Source organism: Sceloporus occidentalis, unplaced genomic scaffold (assembly GCF_023333645.1).
Source record: "Sceloporus occidentalis isolate IW3139 unplaced genomic scaffold, rSceOcc1.0.p SCAF_29, whole genome shotgun sequence".
Lineage (NCBI taxonomy): Eukaryota > Metazoa > Chordata > Lepidosauria > Squamata > Phrynosomatidae > Sceloporus > Sceloporus occidentalis.
Genome location: NW_028317009.1, coordinates 6,619,428 through 6,639,925, shown reverse-complemented (window position 1 = coordinate 6,639,925; position 20,498 = coordinate 6,619,428). Strand labels below are relative to the sequence as shown.

At 44.5% G+C, this 20,498-nt stretch overlaps 2 protein-coding genes across 2 annotated transcripts in view; both read right to left on the bottom strand.

Annotated features, from left to right (window-relative positions):
- The window catches only part of LOC149299227 (calcium-transporting ATPase type 2C member 2-like), a 49,537-nt gene extending 39,674 nt beyond the window's left edge, over window positions 1-9,863 (bottom strand). The window contains exons 1-2 of the mRNA XM_089486677.1: window positions 9,842-9,863; window positions 4,825-5,264 (exon numbers count right to left, since the gene is read on the bottom strand). Of these exons, the coding sequence (XP_089342803.1) occupies window positions 4,825-5,264; window positions 9,842-9,863 (462 nt within the window). The remainder of the gene's footprint in view (window positions 1-4,824; window positions 5,265-9,841) is intronic.
- Window positions 9,864-10,438: 575 nt separating this feature from the next.
- On the bottom strand, window positions 10,439-18,889 carry LOC149299226 (WAP four-disulfide core domain protein 1-like). Its single transcript, XM_089486676.1, has 6 exons — window positions 18,758-18,889; window positions 14,997-15,192; window positions 13,729-13,812; window positions 12,289-12,429; window positions 11,827-11,868; window positions 10,439-10,500 (listed from the first exon to the last, which is right to left on the bottom strand). Exons 1-6 carry the CDS (start codon window positions 18,887-18,889, stop codon window positions 10,439-10,441), a joined length of 657 nt encoding a protein of 218 aa, XP_089342802.1.
- Window positions 18,890-20,498: the final 1,609 nt, after the last annotated feature.

Genomic DNA, 20,498 nt, shown 5'->3' with positions numbered 1-20,498 from the left:
ACTGTCTGCCTGCTGGATGAAACTGGCATTAATATTTGGAATATTGCAAAGAAAGTAACAAGCGTCCCCTGTTGAGAAGACCTCTTCAAACGTCTCCAACACGATTTTAAGATGAGCATTTTCTGTGGCTTAAGACCACTTCAGCGAATCGTGTTCCTCCCTTAAAGTTACCAAATTTAAATAACTTTTACACACCTATGAAACTGCCAACTTGGATTATCTACATCTTGAAAATCTTGCTTTAGGTCAGGGAGAGTCCAACAACAGTCCCAAAGACACATCAAAAGGTAACTGGAAGGATGATACAAGGTCGGTGAAAGCCTGGGGATCTGTTTTTAACCAAATAAAAGTGTGTGTGCATAACATAGAATGTGAAGGAGGAAGCAGCGACTTGTTCAGTAGACCCTCGGGCTGTGTATTAAACTTAATGTCTATGTACTTTTGGTGACCGCACGTGGCTATGGGAGGAGGTCGCTGGTGTCCAATGTCCTTCAGGCCCCTAAACATAAAAGATTAAATCCACGACTTTAATCCTGACCCAAGGAATACGCAGACCGTACACTGAACAGGAACAGGACACATCATTTGCAGAGATATATCTTCTTTCATTCACTGTTAAGCACATGATGTGATCATTAACCTCCGAAGAGTTAAGATTATGCTTCCCAACCCATTATGTACACAATCAGCTGAACATTCCTAAGGCGTAAAAGAGCAGCCGGACCCTGCGAGCGTAAAAAACTAAATACTGTTCCCCAGCTGTCAGGGAGACAGGCTTTATATCAGAGAAAGTCTCTTTATGATCAGGGAACACGTGAAGTCAGCAAACATGGGTGTCGGAGGTAGCAGGATGCAGCGTGTAAGAGATTACCGCAAAGCCATCCATCTGTGTCCTTATGTAGAGGCGTCTGAATGGGAGGAATAACGCGCAGGATCATCTTTCTTTCCCAGCCTCGCATTCTTCAAGTTAAATCTACAATTTATAATCAGGATCGGCCAATAGCAAAATAAAAAAAAAAAGCTTAAAAACAGCCAGATAAGAAAACTCTTCTTTTCGCTTTCCTTTCGCAGAAAAAAAACCACACTTGTTTATCTATTTTTCTAACAAAATATCTGTTAATGGTTACAACAGGCAGGGTAGTCATTATAGGATTCATAGACAGAGTTACTATATGTTACTATAGACCAATACTAGGATGAAAAAACTGCCGTAATCTGCATAATTAATTATATATACTTTGGTAATCTCAACAAAACTTGAAAATCTGTCTGGCTCCGCTCTTACACACCCTGTAAGTTATTTAACACAAAGCCTTTTGGTTGTCATGTCACCAAGTAACTTATCCGCTCGAAACGTTCACAGTCTGCAAGTCCAGCCGCTACACATCATATCATGTAACAGGTTTTTCTGGAGATGCAAGTCACGGTAACAAGGAAAGGCAAAATACTTAAAGACACATCAGCAGAGAATCCAACTCATGGCGTGGATCAGGGATATTTTTAGGTATGTCTGATTTGTAGATTCTTATCCCTAAACCATCCCTGCCGCAAACCTTTAATTACCTCTCATAAACCTACTGAACAAACTTTCCCTTTGATAAGTCAGGTATGGTGTCAGAGAATCATCAATAGACCTTTCTGTCAATACATGCACCGGGTTGATACATTTATACGGCAAAAATACATTGAAATATAGAGGATAGCTACAAATTTTGGTAAATTTGGCAATTCGTACAAAGCCACAGAAGCAAGGTCAAAAGCGGGGCTTTTCATTCATGCTCTCACACCCTCATTCTTGTTTACTCACTCTCCCATGCTCTCTAAAGGTTTCCTTACTGCCTCTGCCAACCATTTCCGATTCCGCATCTTCTTCCTAGTCACCAATCGGAGGAGAGGACGTCACCAAATTTTTGCTCCAGGGTGAACGTTGCTGATGTCCTCTTACCCGATTGGATGATAGATTCTGTAGTACATTGTATGCTTAGCATGGTTTGTGTTTTCTCCGCTTTCTTAAATCAATATTGATAACACTTTTATTGTTATTCTTCAACCGGCTACTATTTACATTATTTTGTAAATATTTGTTCCTTGCAACGTAATACATTTTAGGGACGCATAGAATAAATCAGGAAAATATGCAACCAGCACACCAAGGTCTCAAGGCACTAAAGATTTTGGGTGGCAGTGGCTTCTCCAACACGATAATATAGAAATAGAAAAAAAACCTTAGAGAATAGAGCAAGGAACTTTCTTTATTGTTCATTCATCCCTGAATGAGTAAACAGAACAATGCAAGTCAAGTTGTACAAGACTCCTTGGCAGGTCCTCCGTCCACCGATCCCATTGATTCTGTGATCATTGGGGTAATTTAATATTCTCCGGAGTCACCGGATATGGCAGGGACAGGTAGAAGGGGCTGAGGAGGCCAACGTATTCGACTCACTCTGTACTCTCACTATTGAGAGCTGCACCTGCTGCAGGATCTCAATATATATATATATATATATATATATATATATATATATATATATATATATATATATGTTATATTATATATACAATTATATATCTGCACTGTCATCCATTATCCTGAATATTACAGCTGCCCCCCGCAGGGCCGCGTACAGGACATGGGATCTAATGGCATTTGGTGTCTCTGAGATCCAAAACTGTAAGTATGACCGGCGACACCACAATGGAACAATTGTTTGGTAACCACGGTGCGGTCAGTCATTGCAATTCCGGTAATTGGCAACCAAGGCAGCAAAAGAATTATGGAAATCACCAAAGGGTGCAACCAAATGCAGCATTCGAAAGATCCCAAACCTCTCCCCGTAATACTTATTTTATTAAATATTTTGCACTCAAAGGTTGTTGCCATAGAAACCGAAAATGCTCTTTAATAGTATATGTTTTGTTTTCCGTGATCTTCCTTCATATAACAGAGCTGTGATTAACACCAGCAGAATCAGCGACAGAAAGTAATGAGAAGAACGTTAGCCGTCATCTTGCTCGCTTCATTACGTTATTCACAAAGAGATTCGCTGGGAGACCGTCAGGAACACTGTCAACGTGCCGTAGCAACGTACCGGCCAGCTAATGATATAGACAAGAGAAAACTATCGCCAACATTCAATGGCCAACACTTGTTAGAGTGCTTGAAACATGATATTAAAATAAAACATGCGGACATATTTCATTAGGAAGCAGAACACACAATGGTCCTATGCCAATAGGAAATACTGGGGGGGGGGGGGCAAAACAATACTTCAAGGATAGCATTGTCCAAGTGTCCTCGTCACCATGTGTCAGGCCAGGGACATACCCGCAAAATCCTCTCATCTCAAAGGGTATGAAATCAATTCAAAGAGAAGTAATGCTTTGTGTCTCGGATGTTACCGGTAGAGGATGGGCCAGGAAAGAGTCTCTCTGTATTCTTTAGCTGTAACTAATGACTTTAGTGAAGGGGTTGGTGCCAGAATCTTCTTCCATTACAATAAGCAAAGCTCTGCTCCATAAGCCCCAGCTCCGGAGGCAGAGCCCTGAAAACAAACAGGATATCGGTTCTTCATGCTAGAGGAACCTGAAAAGACAAGGGTTCCGCTCAATGCGAGCAAACATTCCATCCACACCATGGTGGGCCTGCTGGGGCACTCCGTAATCACGTTTTACAATCCCATGATTTTAATAGTACCATAAAACATGCAGCAATACATGGAAAAAGAAACACATGGATAGAGCATACTGCATCAATCGTCTACGGATCACGGGAGGACATCCATGAACACCTTGTGGCATGACGCGTGAAAGGTTACTACCTGGATTAAAGTGCCCACAATTCCCATCTATGTTCACACTCATAAAATACCGAGACATTTAGGCCAAAAGCAGCTGGAATCTCCCTGCTCCTGAGACAACCCAACATAGACATCACCCAGACTGTAAGTCAAGCTGACAAAAAGCTGTACAGCGGGTAGAACACGGTGAACGTTCTAGGCTGACTCTAGAATCCTCATCATGTTCCCAAGAACAATGGATGTGATGTATTTACAATCAGGGGCCACAGAAGGCTTCAAAGGATTTTTGCCTTATTGCCCTGAAATATTTTGCGTATTCTTCCCCTATTTAATACTTGATGTAAATAACAGATCAATGATAAACAGGAATGTTAGTACATCCGGTCCTGACAATCATCTTCTGAGGTGCAAAGGAATTTAAACATTTGGCGGGACGGGTTTATCAAAACAATCTAATAAATGGTTACAAAACACTTATTAGATTAAATAAAGAACAAGTAGTGTTACCATGGAAACAACGGCAACATTAGCCACAGGGCAGTCTATAACGGGAGGAGACCTATACAGAACTGTAAATAGATAATCTATAGAATCCATACATAGAGGAAATAAACTCGTGTGTAGCAGATACTGTGTTTCCTTTCTCTGAGTCTGTGTGTAAACACTCCACAGCGATACATTGTATAAACACCTGCATAACAAGACACTTCCTCCCTGCCATCTGTGTTCTCCTGGAATGTTCTTGATCTGGTCAGTAGAATAAAGGTACCACCAGCCCCATAAATCAGACCCACGGAGAACACCAAGAAACAGCCCCGCGGGGATGGGAACACGAGTGGGTCAGTCACAGACAGATGCTGAGTGTCAGCCCTGGGGTCCAGCTGTCAGCGCCTTGTGCCCCCAGCAGCAGCCCCGCCACATCAGTCAGCAGCAGCCCCGCCACAACATCAGCCCACAAGCAGCCATCATCAGCCATTCTGTGAGCCCACAATGACGCAGATCCCCCCCCCAAACATCCCACACTCACCTCTGCCTTCAGGTCGTTGCCCCCCAACAGGTGGTATTTGTGGGGTAGTCTTCTTACATGGGAGAGCAGTTTGGAGAATCGCTTGCCCCCCATGGCCCCGGGGAGAAGGGTCACCTGCACCGGGGGCACCTGCGGAGCGGGGGTGTCCGATGAAGTCGGGGCAGGTGAATGCTCAGGTGTGATCGGGATCCCCGGACTGTACCTGGGGCAGGTGAGTGAGGCCCCGCCCACATCCAGCAGGTGCCCGCCCATGCCGCGCTCCGTGCACGGGGTACAGGAGGAAGCCATGGGGGGCGGTGAGCGCCGATCTCTGCGGCCTGGGGTGCACCGAGGGCGTGGAGGACAGGGGCAGATCTCCGGGGCTCCAGCAGCAGGATGATGAGATGTGGTCCTCAGAGCCGTGTGAACTGCGCATGCGCGACCCCCGCACTTCTCTGAGGCTGCAGAGAGAGACACAGAGGAGGGGTCTGCAGAGCATCATCTGACAAACCTGCAGATCGTCACACCAGCATCTGCAGAGCATCACACTGCCAGGGCCATGCAGAGTATCACATCCACAGGGACTGGCAAAGCCTTACTAGAGAAACATCTGCATAACATCACCAGAGCATCACAGCAGAGCATCATCTTATAAATCTGCAGAGCATCACAGCAGAGCATCATCTTATACATCTGCAGAGCATCACAGCAGAGCATCATCTTATACATCTGCAGAGCATCACAGCAGAGCATCATCTTATAAATCTGCAGAGCATCACAGCAGAAGGGTCTGCAGGGCGTTAATGGGGGCTGCAGAGCGTTAATGGGGGCTGCATAGCATCGCCGTATTACTGGGCTTCGGATATGCAGGATCGGGACTGGAAACAGCCCTCTATGCGGGGCATCATCTTACAGAGGGGTGGGTGGGGAGGGAGGCAGGGTCATCGGGGGATTAGGTGGTATTTAACGTGCTGCCCCATGCAGAGCATCATCTCCTAACGGGGAGGACCAGCAGAGAGGGGGGTATAGTGACATGTATACCCGCAGAGCATCGTACAGCTGAGGTAACCACAGCCTGCAGAGCATCATCTGTAACACAGTGGGATCTGCAGCACATCCCAAGGGTATAAGGGGCTGCAGAGCATTGTCTGGGAGCAATTGGGTTTTATAGAGCCATACAAAGAGGATGAAGCATGCCGAGATTCCCTCCATCATCACGCGTGTTAGGAGGAACCACGCGGTGATCGTCATGCTGGTTCTATCCGTGACATCTGTCATCGGTGTTTAGCAGGTAATCGGCATTACCGTCACCAAGGGGGTCCAAAAATAAAGGATTGTGGGAAATGTCCAGGGGTGCGTGCCGGTCTCCCCGTGGGGGGCTGTCCCATTACGGCAGGAGCTGCTTTCTGAAACACGAACATAATAATAATGATAATAAAATGAGCATCCCGTCCGGTCAATTCAGAGATGGCGGAAAGGACTCCGGGAGATTATAAAGGATTTATTAACAGGGTTATCGATACAGTAACATAAATCATTGCCTGAAACACACGTGAATGCTGCTGAATCCGGAATTCTGTTATGAGCCCAAAACTCGGAGCGGAGCCTCTCGTTACCCCCGCGGTACTCCCATTACTGCCCCGACCAAAACACGTTAGCGTTTATACATAAATTCCTAATGAAACGCAATTAACAGTCCACTGAGGGCTCTAAAAGACTATCCAAGCGCCATTAGTCTACACCCCAGGGGGAGCGCTGAGACGATATCGTCCTAAAAAGCATTCCTTTTCATAATGATTGGATTATGAAGTCTAGAGCTACACTTTAGGCGACTATAAAGACTATTATATAAACTGAAGATGGGTCCATCGATGAATGGGAATAAGGGCAGCCCGATTACCCCAAGATACACTTCAGGGGGCTTTGGCGACAATAAAGGGGGGGGTAGATAAACAGACATTTTGATGGTGAGTTGAAACATTGTGACTCTCCTACTCCGCCATTCTTATAAATGGTCAAAGCCCGGGATCGGTGGGAGCTGCCTGTTCATTCGCGGCCCCAGTGACCCCCGCAGAAGAAACGATGAGCGCGTAAGAGGCCATAAAGCACCAGGCCCACTGATGTCTCTCTAGAACCTCGCTCGGGTTGTGTAGTGAATGCAGTTACTCATTGTACAGCGCTGTGGAATATGATGGCGCTATATGTAACAGAGTGATGAAATGAGTGAATAAACTCTGCATTTAACACGTTCTAGAATCGTAGTGAAGCCCCCCTCCTCCGTCCCCGAGTGCAGGTATGTATTCTGGATTTACATAATGCGTAGGTTGGAGGAATCAATCAGTAAATGCCGTTTGTATGTCTGTCCCCGAGCCCCCAGGTCCCTCGCTCTCCTGTGTAATCGCCGCAGTTCCCCGGTCCCTCTGCTGGTCGTTATTTTATTGCCGCCGTGTCACGGAATCAGGAAGCAGCAGGAGGATCGCTGAACAGGGTTAATATCCAGCCCCTTGGGGTAAATACTCCCAGTATCCCAGTAAGTTTCACTCGCCGTCCGGTTCTTTCTTCCTGGCGAATGAAGTTCCAATTAGAATAAAGTGAAGAGGATTATTTTTGTTGCCGCTGTTGATTATCCCTTCATTGGGAAATAACTTTAATTCAATTTCCAGCCATATGTAATAAGGAGAAATAGTCTGAAGCCCCCGGGTAGTTCTGAGACGTATAAATGCATGTTATAGGGAAGCTCTGTGACTAAAAGGCTTCTGTCTGCACCTCCTTCCCCGAGTGCCCAGGATGCCCCCTGGTTGACCCACCTGGACCGAAGCTGTCCATCCATCTAGATGCTTTCTATTTACCCCTCACCCATCTACCCCCAGTGATGCCCATAAAGAGGGGGAAGCATCCACCCAGATATTCTTACAAATAAAGAACCTTCGGCATCCAACATGACCCCTCGAGTCTAGCGGGTTAAATAAAACACGCTAATATATTTTTAGTTTAAAAAGGGAGGTTTCGTGGAATGAAAACACATTCTTCGGCTGTTTTTATGTTTGTTTTGTTATCTCATGTTTTTATTATCTAGTGTTAAAACCGCTTGATGAGTGTTTAACGGCAGATGGTTTTACCGCAGCGCCCGGTACCCAAGTAGCAGGGATCTCGAAACATTCAGCTGCGAGCAATTTAAAGAAAAGGGGCTCTTCAAAAATATACATTTACATCGACCAGACGTACAAGATGTTTATACAAGGCTGAATGCATCATTTCCGTGATCCGGAGTCTGCAAAATGTCAAACCGCAAGATAAACGCTATATTAATGGGATTTCTTACCCTTAGCGGGAACCAGAGGGCCTTGTGCTTTAAAATCCTTCATTTTGGTTAATTTTGGTAGCATCATGGGTGTATAATAAAGTGTATCATAAATAAAATAATAATAATAATAAGACACCCCAGATGATGAATTCAGTAAGGGATCAGGTCTGGTCTGTATAAAACATAAATGTGAATTTTATTTTGCTGCTCCTTATTATCTTTTAAGCTTTAACTGCAGACTTATGCTGTGCGAAGAATAATTACTTTGCTAGAAAAGTATTCTCAGAAGTAATCCCCACCAAGGCTACTTCCACCTGTCGGGGGTCACTTCTTGGATCTATCACGTCACAAGAGGGCAGACTGTTATCGTGGCTTTCCTAAACACTTAACGGTTTCTCCACGTTGGGAAAGGCCTATAAATGGGAAACATCCATGAAGTATACGTTGATTTACAGAACTTTAGCCTCTTCCACACCCCAGTCCAACCCTCACCAAGAAGCACTCAACAGCAAGAGAGGGAAGCACCTATTTTAATTAGCAATAGAAATCATATTAAAAGCATTTTTATTTTTTAACAATATTTTTGATATGGCCACCAGAATGCGGATATTGGCCTTATAAATAGCCTTGGGATTGGCCGGCCTTCATCCAATCGGTTCGATCGAGTGAAAGAAGCTTCGGGCAACGCAACCTTTGTTTTTTTTCCTTGTCCGCAATATTCCGGGAAAGATCCTTTAATCCTCTTTATTATTTTGTACGTTGGATGAATCGGAGTCTTTGTTTTCAAAGCACCGGGTTCCATTGCCGGTGATAGCTCTTCAGGCATTTCCTAATCCAGCGATAGCACCGCGAGAAATGTCTCTCTTGGAGAACTGAAGCTGAAGCAATGCCTCCGTAACACAGAGTTGGATGGCAGCTTCTTCTCCGGTTTCCGCGGATAATGGTCCGTTTGTGACTGTAAGTAAAAGACAAAATGTTATTCCCAAGATATTCGCTGGATTTATCCAACAGGAGAAGCAAATCGTTACCCGGTATCTGAAGAGTAACCTGCGTGCGACCGAGAATGTCCTGAAAGCCCGTCGGGTGTCCATGAGGACTTCTGCTATACTAGGCTCAGCTCAACAGATAATGAATATATACCAATATGGTATCTTTATTAAACACAATGCCCAGTTATGTTCTAATCAGAACTCTTAGGAGTCATGTACTATATTGGTATGAGCTTACTGAACTGCTCCGAAGCCACTATTTATCCAGAATTGTCAACCATACGAGGTTCCTGCTACGTTCGTCAGAACATTTAACGCACAATAATGTGTATGGCGGTCCGTGACGACCGATGATACATGTTTCTGAATAATTCCAAGCATAAACTGGATAAAAACAAACAGCAGGTCTGTGTGGGATCTGAGATTTGCTGCAACGATTCTGGGACATTATGTGTCTGAAGTAAAAATCAACAAATCAATTAATACAGAGAGGGGGTAGTCATACACAGCATAGAAAAAGCAGGCGGCCGTGTATTAAAGGGGAACCGTCAGTGATGGATTACCCAGTAGGCATGTGCCTAGGGGTCCCACAAAGCAAGATCCTTCACATCTTATCCTTGTAAACATATTTTGTGTAGAGGGGGAGGGGCAGAACCAGCACTTAACTTTGCCACTCCGTCTCCAATCGCACTTTTCCATTGGACACGCCATTGGGTAATAACGAATGATAACAATTTCCTGTTACCTTGCTGCTCGCAATGCCTCATGTGACCAAGAGAGGCGCACTTTCTACCGGCCGGTATTACTTTATCCCCCTTTAACGTTGAGTTATTAAATCAGGGAACGCATTGTGTCCTGATCTCCTTTTATCAGATTTTTATACTCGACTAGCAGAAGAAAAAGGCCTTTTCGAAATAGAAGCCATGAGTTCTACTGTTCTATTCTGCTCCTGAGAACATTAATATTGCAGATGAATGACTTCAAAGTAATTCCCGCGATCTCGTCAGACGGTTTTCAGCCTTAACGTTGAATAACTATGTTTGGGGTTCTGTCGTAAATCTCTCCGGCTCGCACTTCTAGCTGTGATAAGGAAAATGAAACTGTTCTTTATGTGATATTTATATACGCTGTGTGCTACGCTGTATTAACGTCGTCTTTTCAAACAATCAAATCAGTTGTTGTCACTTATATTTTGCAGAGATGTTGATTTCAACTTTTTTCCCTTTACCTAAGGCATTTGTTTCAGCTAATGAATAATATGTTTTGGTTTAGCTCCAGATCATCATTAAATTGAAAAAACGGTATTAATTATTGAGATATTAATACCGTTAAATACTGACCTTTACCCTATGTGCTTCTGTTGCTGTTTGTCAAATCCGACCAGAACATTATTGTGGTTATTACCTGCCAAGCAGAACGAGATACATTTAAAAAACATTTCACGCAGATCCTACGGTAAAAACAATTTCTAAAAATCATAATGCTGGAGGTTTCCAGCCTTTCCTCTTTTGATTGACAGCTTTCTATGGAAAAAAATTAGGCATTATTTCCATTTTTTATAGCAACCCTACAAGCAGTATTAGGGACGCGAGGCGACATTCCTCTCTGCTGTTGGTATGCGTTCTCTCAGATGGATTAAAGATTCCTGGCATTGCTGCAAATCAGGCCGGGAAGAAGGATAATGAGATACGCCGTCATTCTCACACCCACATTCTCGGGTTCTGTTACGCAATGTTTGGACAGGGAGCGGTGATCGGACTCGATGAGATGGATATGGCAAATAATTACACACACAGAGCCTTTGTCCGGCTTTGTGATTTAGCTACAGAAAACCTGAATTTCCAGATTTGCCGTGAAATGCTATATTACCTTAGAAAAGAACAAACTATTTCTCTTGTAAATCTGATTTCAGTAAAAAAAAAAAAAAAAAAAACCACGCTGAGGGAGGAGATTAAAGAGTAACACAGATGAATTTCAAATCCAATTATAGACATAATGCCTGTTTCAATAGGGTTTATTTATGAAATGCAGCGTTCTGACAGCCGTGTGTTTGCTTTGTTATTTAATGGCGTGTATAGAATTTTCGAATCTCAACCAGCTAAATAAAAGTAATGAAGGTCGAAAGGCTGATCCGGAAAGGATTTGACCCAAAGCGGCGAGGGAGACCAGAATATCTAAACATAAAATGAAATGGCGAGTAAAAGGTCAGAGGATAAAGGAAGTTTAAGGTAAGAATAATAAACACGCACACACTTAAACACCCTCTATCCCTCCCTCTATCCCTCCCTCTCACTCTTTTTCTCTCTCTCTCTCTCTCTCTCTCTCTCTCTTTTTCTCTCTATCCCTCCCTCCATCCCTCCCTCCATCCCTCCCTCTATCCCTCCCTCTCTCCCTCCCTCTCTCCCTCCCTCTCTCTCTCTCTCTCTATATATGTAACTGCCACATATTTCATTCTCAAAGACAAATTCTGCTTGGGACTTCCCATTCAGACCCAGGCAGAAGCCGTATGAGTAGGACTCAACGGGTTTCAAGCCAGGAGGACAGATCGGAGACATAAAGAATCTGAGCATTCCCTGAGTTGGTCCACTGATTGCCAAGCGAGATCCGTCAATATCTGTCAGGCTACATGAACTGGATGAACAATGAGCGGCATTGTCCTTTCTGTGGAACGTATGTGTGCCAACATCAATAAAACATAAAGATTAAAAATGTTAACTGGAAATCTGTTACCTGGTAAATCCTTGTAATACTTGTGTCTCAGATTTCTTCCATCTGGTAAAAGATACATTGAAAAGCAACAAATTACTTTAAATCATTGATTAACCTACAAGACGAGATAAAATCCCCCGGATCTCTGGCAATCTATGAAAAAAATCCATTTCATATTAAAATTACAGGCTACAACTTCTGGTTCACTCAACTCGATGGCCAGGGTTGCCATTATTTTATTTAACTTTTTCTTGACATCATATGTTTAAGGGCCTGTCCCACTTGAGTATGAATTGCTATCGTCAGTGTGCTAAGCAAATAAACCTTTTAAATATCTATCATTCTATTATTTCCTCTGAAGGCTTAATCCCAGTAATATTAAAGAACCGTGGTGTTCAGCCAGCACAGCTCTCAGTGTCCTTTTGTTACTGTTGTAGGAATGGTTTTAGGTCTCACCCTAATCAGATTCCTGTTCGCACTGACCTGTGTTAGATCTCTGCTTGATGCACTGCCCCCGGTTTGGGATTCCCTCCGCGGGGCTGCCCGGGTTGATTATATGACATTCATACCCTGTAGGACAATGCAAGGGCTCATCCCCATCTTCAGTGGTGCTGCAAGCTTCGGCTGTCCAAAAAAAATTAAGACAAAAAACATTAAGCAACAAATTCTTCATTCATGTACCTCAGAAGTTTAAAGAATTCATGCCCGTTCCGTTTAGATCAAGAAGGGATACAGTCTGTTGTCCTGGGAACATTTCCCTTGTGGTTTGATCCTTCTTGTGCCCTTCCACTATAAGGTGAGCAGCCTCTGGCCCTTCCGTTCGCAGTCCACCATGTTCCATGTGCTATGTATACTGCCCAGAATGGTGAAGCCACTGGGTACATGACTGGAGATCGGTGGCACGGCCTTAATAAGTGAAATGCCCTGTTAGTAATTAAAGGGGCTGTGTGTCAGATCTTGCCTCCTGAGCTGACAGTTAACAGCCTTTGGTCTAGATGAAGTGTTACCAATTTGATTGCCGTATCATACGCAAACAATATGTTTAAATGGATATATGGCAAACGACAACGAAGAAGACGCAACCCAAACACACTTGACCCTCTCAAACTCTTGCGCTTCAGATACTTCCAGTTTAATAAAAAGGTAAGTGGTTCTTTTTCATATTCAGCAACACAGAACCTAATTATCCTGAACAGATTGAACGTAATCATCGGGCAAAGAGTACAAAAAGAAACGGCAGGCAGATTGCGGCTGTAACTGCAGTAGGCGAGTCTGGCAGGAATCCTTCGCTCGCTAAGAACATGTTGGCTTCCACAAATATTGCTTTCTAAAGGCAACAATGTCAATTTTTGCTTTACCTCCCATTTCGTTCCCTCTTTACACAGCGTGTTCTTTCCAGACGACTTCATATATATATTTATGCTATTTGGATATGATAGAAATCGAATGTCCTCATAAAAAAGAAAGAATTGCTCTAGCGAGGACTATATAGAAAGTACAGCAAGTAGAAACAGGAGATACACAACCAGGTGATCTGACATTAATTCCAAGCAACATCAAATGATTTGCTTTAAGAAAACCTAACAATAACTTCTTACAGCCGATGGTCTGCCGTGTGTAATACAAACAGGCTGAGGTTTCGGGGCCCTAGAGACACGCAAAGGGAAAAGAACTTAATATAAGTGGGTTTCCTGCTATCGTACACACAGTGCAGCGACAGGAATGGTTAAAAGGAAGCATTCCTAAAAAAAAGCTCTGATTTCATCATGCAAATGTTCTGCAGCATAGATCTGCGGAGAGTACGTTTGTTTAGTTTGTCTTGTAGTATGGGGTGACTTGTTACACAGTGACGGCGCTACGCTCCCCTTTGAGACTGGAATACGTCACCCCATTTTATAAGGATTAACTTCAAAGACGCGATACCTTGCAAGGCTTCTTCTGGTCCATCGAGTAGCCATCCGTTCCCACCAAGCCAGCGAGGCTTTGGCTGCACCAACCAATCAAGCACTAGAATGAGAAATAACAAGGGCAATAATCAGAATTACATTCCCGAGGACAGATAGGGGTATAATAACCCAATAAATCTACAGGTAGCACAGAAGCCAATGAATATATGAATACTGATACTGGTGAGATAAATTGGCTGCACCCAGAAGAACAGAGAATTTGGGGTTATCCCCACAGAAACTATTTGGGTCTTTTGAACCTCAAAAGATTAAATACACTGGAAAGACTTCGATAAGTGACTACGAGTACTATCAGAGTAAAAGCAGAGTGTAAGCTCTTTAGTACCAGGATATGATTTCTTTTTTGCCTTTTCTTTTTCGTTATATTATTTTGTTTTTACACAAATAATGAAATAATAGTTCTTTCGATTATATAAGGAAACCATATGTTGCCCAAATGATTACGTTAATTATTCTGTTTCCTGCAGCCAGGCTAGCTGCGTATTTCGGTTTTTTATCTGGGTTTTTAAATTTGGCTCACACTGTTAAATATTTTTTCTTGTACTTGTGGTGACCTGTTAATGCAGTTCCTTCTCGTTTAGCAGACGCGAGCTCAAGCTGGCAGAACAATGAATGCATAAAAGACGTGCCTGGCTCCTCCCTGGGTTTCTGGAACAAGTATATCTGATTTACTTAATCAGCAATCAGCGGGCCAAGTCTGACAATAAAATGGTGATTTAACGTTCATTGTAATTTTATTCTCATTAATCTCAGTATTATGACATGCGAAGTCAAGACAACAAAATTCAGGCATCAGCCAAGTCAATGTGAGGCTCTCAGAAAGTATTTATGACCCACTTGACTTTTCAAAGGTTTCTATACCTGCCAAAAGGTGAGTCCCATCTGTAGTCTGAGCAGAACGCTTTGGCTACCTGGCGTACTAGATGACGTACTGTAGTACCCCCTTACAGCCACTAGATGTCAGTCACATTGAAGGCAGGATGTTTCAGTGCCAGGTTACATGAATAGGTAGACATCTATATTATTATTATTATTATTATTTATTGATTTATATAGCTCCATCAAATTCCATAGCGCTGTACAATGGGTAGACAGGACATAATAAGTAGTATGTAACATAACAAATTGACTAGCAGAGACAACAGGTGAGGAGGGCCCGGCTCCAACGAGCTTACAGTCTAGAGTCTTAGCCTTCAGACCAGGTGTTATATGAATAGGTCCTACCTGGTGGAGGCTGGACTGACTCCAAACATGCGTAAATACAGCCATTATAACAGCAGCGCTTGTGCCGTTCACACTCTGAGTCAGAGCGGCAGCTGGGCACCTCGCAGGCTCTCTCTGGCAAAGTCTGGGGTGGCGGTGGGCACCTGTCATTCTTATGGTAGTTGGTGTTGTGAGGATGGAGAGGGTACTCATAATCCTTTAAAAAGAAAAGTACAGACAGAGATTTAGCTGGGGTACCCTAGCCCAAGGGCAAATAATAAGGGAAAACATCTACAGATATTTGAATAAAAATGGGAAGGTTAAAGTTAGAAAGATGTGTGACACTCAGAAGGCTAATGATGCTTGTGTGGGACAAACATATTTTGTTACAATGCCCGTTGCATTCTTATGCGTTCATCATTAGTGTTACGGCTTTTAAATGAAGTGCCCTTTATTAAAAATGCTTAGTGTTATGAACATATGACATAATGAGTGAGAGGAGCTCAGAAGAAGGAATGCCTAAAAATCAAGAGGACTGGCGCCATCGCAAAGATCGTAATGGGTCAGTCTCAGTTTCTTCTAGCCTTTGAAAGGTGCATGCAATACCCCCAGTTTCCAACAGATGGCATCTCATCACATACAATGACTCCTTCAAGAAGACCCATGTTAAAAAGAAAGATATGTCGTGTTTCTGTGTGTGGGCATAGATTTGTATGTGTAAGTGTTTGTGCGTCAGCATGGATGTGTGTGCGTGTGTTGGCCTGGATGTGTGTTTGTGTGTTATTGTGGATGTGTATGTGTGTTTCTGTGTTAATGTTGATGTGTATGTGTGTGAGCATGAATGTGTAAGTGGTGTGAGTGTGTATGAGTGTGTGTTAGTAAGTGTATGTTAAAGTATGTGTAAGCTGGTGTATGTGTGTCAGCATGAGAGTGTGCATTTGTGTAAGTGTGTGTACATATGTGTGCCAGTGCTTATATTGGGGGGCCATGGAGTAACTTGGCTTTACTTGCCCCGAACCAAAAGGTGCCAGCCTTCCCTGTTCATATATATTAATTTGTTAAATGAACCGTCATTAACAATCTACTCCGAATCCTATCTTGCTGATAAGTTAATCACCAAGAACTTGGGACAATATCTAAATAATACGTTGCCATAGCACTTTGGAATGTATTGATTCTATGGTACTCACACGTCAGAGTTAGTTCTCATTCTATTTTTTAGCCTAAAAAAATCTTCCCGGATAATAAAGAACATGTGCTTTCTGTCACTCAGTTTTCCTCCCCTGCTCTCTGTTGTCCAAATGCTTGCTGATCTGCGAGTGTCTGTGAAATGTTAGTTCCCGGTAATAGCAGTACATGTCAAGGTGCAATCACCGTGCACACAGAGAGACTCGTTTCAATGTTTCTGTCATTGTTAATTTCATAGATTTAAGCTGTATGATATTTCTGTGATCCAGGCGCGGAGCAATGCCACAAGGTGGGCGATAAACGCTATCTAGAGAAAAAAAAACCATATGCCCTTTCAATGGATCAGTGGAACAACAGATATAGGTGTTTCCAAAATAAACACTGAGCCATATTTATAAAGAATATTTCAGGAGCCACATGCTAGACATGGCGCAGTCAGCATTGGCGATGATCCGTGATGATAGGTCTAACTTGCCCCAGAATAGCTCTGGAAAGCTGGAATAGGATCCCGCTCTTGGCAGGGTGCAGATTCAAGGCCCCACAGGCTTGCCTTGGTAATCCATTTATGATGAGTCGGCTAAAATATCACACAGAAGGGTGGAAAGTGTAGGAGTAAGAGCCCTGGATAAAAGTCGAACGTTTGGCAGTGCGCTAGCAGTCTAGAAGCCGAGAAATATCCCAGAAGACAAAAGGAGAATACTTTTTAACGCTATGTTAAGCTGCACTTATAAATTTTAATAGGTTGTCTCGCCCGGGCTTTTATAATCTTGCAAATGAGCCTCGTGACCTCATCCACATTCTAACATCTGCCTTGGGACTGGCTGCCAAACATCTGCGTCTCCTTCTCAAAACGTTCTTTCCAAGAAACACAGGACTGGGGGCTTAAAAAAGGACTAGAGATTTATTGTTTTATCTTCAGTTTGTCAAACCATGAAGACTATTTAAGTATTTTAGATTCCTCAACCCTTCAAAAAAAAGGGTAAACAAGCAGTATGTGGATGTAAAACAGACATTAGGATTTGTTTGCATAACTTTCAAACTTCTGTAACAGTTTGTCAAACTTTTCAGGGCTGGGTAGGTATGAGATACAGATTCCAGCAGCTCTTGCCTCTTAGACACGTCACAGCCTACATTGGCCAACATTATTTAGGAATTTATGACAATTTAGATGCCATGTCGATATATAGAAGAACCAGGAACCTTTTCATACAGTAGTATATCCCTAGATTCCTAGTGATAGGATCCTGGGCATTGTCAGGTTTTGTGATGCATTACATCCTATTAGCTGGTAGCCACATGGCGCCGAGTGCTAGCCCAGATCATAAATGTGTTAAGAACTAATTGTAAATTTCGTCCTGACACCCAGGCTAACCAGCTCCAGACATCCTTCCTTAATACATGGCATCGCTTATTAAAGGCAGGTAGGGTCCTACTCGTGACATTTTCACTGCTGGAGTTCTCCCATTCCAAGCAGTGAAGCGTCCTCATGCGATCTCCTGGATTTCTGAACAGCTGCAAATAAAATGTTATGAATGCAGAATGTCTCGGGAAGCCGAGCCCCAAGGATTGTCAACTCAGCTGTTGAATCATATCTGGAGGTTAATGCACTTCGACGCCGGACAGGTTCTTCTCCAGCACAAGCACACAGATGGTGCCGGAGAAACTAGTCTTCCCAATCCGAGAGGAAAGTGGTAGTGCCTGATAAATGGGAGTCTTTAGAAGAACCGGGTTATTGTATACAAACAGGAACGCGAGAAACTCTAAGCTTCTCAGTCTGAACACTTCTGTGTGCTCTCACATGTGTCGCCACCTTACATGCTTGCCATGAAAACAGTCACGCGGAGGGTTTCAGGCCCAAGCACGCAAACATTTACGTTCAGGTAGACTCTGACACCGCTGATGTGCAGCGATCTCATTCAACTGTTAGAAGGTGAGCCATCGAGATGTCACACCTGGCCCGGAGCGCCAAAAGATTCAAAAGTTATCCGAGTTGGTGTGTTTGAAAATTACGGTACTTCAGCATGCTTCCATTCTGCACACAACTCCCATAACTCTAAGCCGGGAAATGCACTGCTCTGTCACCATTAAATGCAGGCTGTCACATCAATGACTACTGCATAGACAGGCTGTTTGCTTTGACATTTCTTACTGGGTTTTAAATGGCTCACAATAAACAACAATAAAAGAAGACGATATCAATGAGTTAAAAGTATCCACAATAATTGTTACATTTTAATGAAAAATAAACTAATACGAGGAGATGTTTGTGTGAGGAGCTGAGGGTGCAGAGAGCGAGGACAGCAGGACAGATATAGCCGAAGATACCGATCAGAATAACAATAAGTTTAATATGTAAACGTTAGCTGTATTGCCCCATTACTCCCATGCCCTCTGGGTGCTGTATTGCCCCCTTATTCCTTTCCCTCTGGAGGCTGTATTGCCCCTTTACCTCCTGCCTTCTGGAGGCTGTATTGCCCCCTTGCCCCTGCCCTCTGGGTGCTGTATTGCCCCCTTGCCCCTGCCCTCTGGGTGCTGTATTGCCACCTTGCCCCTGCCCCCTGGGTGCTGTATTGCCCCCTTGCCGTTATACTCACATCGTACTTGTCGCCGGGTTTCAGGCTCCGGGAAAAGCCGCAGTGCGGGAGGAGCAGCAGGGAGCAGAGAGCGGCAGCCAACACCCTCCTCCACCGCTCGGCAGCTGCCCAGAAGCGGCCGCACTCAGCCATCCCTCCGCTGAGGCCAGCCGGGGCAGACAGGAGAACGGCTTCAGCAGGCCGAAGAGCGGCGGTATGCGGGCCCTGCACGGGGGTTCACGGCCAGGCTGGGTGGCTGCAGTCCGGATAGGGCGCAGGGAGATCAGGCACGATCACACGCAGAGCTAGGGGCAGATTACCCGGCATCAGACACAGCCTCGGGGGAAGAAGGGACACGACCCCGGGGGAAGAAGGGGTACAGCCTCGAGAGAAGGGACACGGCTTAGTGGGAGGAAGGGACACGGTGTCGGGAGAAGAAGGGACACAGTCTCGGGGGAGGAAGGGACACAGCCTCGGGGGAGGAAGGGACACGGTGTCGGGGGAGGAAGGGACACAGCCTCGGGGGAGGAAGGGACACGGTCTCGGGGGAGGAAGGGACACGGTGTCGGGGGAGGAAGGGACACAGCCTCGGGGGAGGAAGGGACACGGTCTCGGGGGAGGAAGGGACACGGTCTCGGGGGAGGAAGGGACACGGTCTCGGGGGAGGAAGGGACACGTTCTCGGGGGAGGAAGGGACACGGTCTCGGGCGAGGAAGGGACACGGCAGCGGCAGTGCTGACTCACAGCGGGGCATCCAGCGGCTGCGTGAGCAGTGCCAGCTCCATGTGCGCCACCTGGTATACTGCCGGATCCCTAACACAGAGTCCTAGAGTCCGGGGCAGGTCCTGATGATGCCCTCCGGCTCATTCATCTGCATCAGAGTCCAGGAGTCAGGCAGGCAAGGTCTCCTCCAAGCAGCTGCATAACATCTGGACCTCGGAGCTTCCCTCACACCTACTGCCTGGGACCAGGGGCCAGGAAAGAAAGGCTGTGAGTTTGGGAAGGGCTTTAGAATCCCCCCCCCCCCTCCCCAGAGCCCAAGCAGGGGGTTTGCAGGCAGTAGTTTTGGCATCCTGTCGGTGCACAGTGTGGCTTTTCAATGAGATAATAAAATAATAAACAATATTAATTCCATAAAATGACATAATTAATAACTTTCCTAGAACCATGCTCTCTCCTGCTCCTCTTAGTACCTGAAGTTGTGAATAATCATTTTATCTAAGAAGCTGTAGTTTTCCAAACCAGAACTGTGATTGACAGCTCAGCTTTCCAAGGTGAGGTGCAGGATCTGAGGTCCACAGGTTGCTCTAATCATTATGGGTATACAGTATGGATTTTGCGCTATTTTAGAAAAAGAAAGGAAAACGAGAAAAAAAAAAAACATAAGTCCGCGTCTCAGCCCAGAGACAAGTTACAATCTGCCCGGGGAAATAAGGTGTTTGTGTAACCAGCTCCCGAGGGTGTTATTTTCCTGGAAGAATTAGCACTGAACCCTTGAGGATTTCCGTCTCCAAAGCCCTCTTAACCCTTTGGCTCTGGCCAGCGAAAGCTCTTTTTCCAAGTATTTTACAAAAACCCTAATAAGAGCAGACTTAGCGCGGCACAAATACCCCGCAGCCCTCCGAGCCCCGTGCAATAACAGCTTAGCTCTAGGAAGGCAAATTAAACGAATACAGCCATGGCAGACACTAATACAAATCCGCGCCCGACTTAATATCACATCAGTATGGCTGTACGAGTTGGAATCCATGGCTTTATAGTG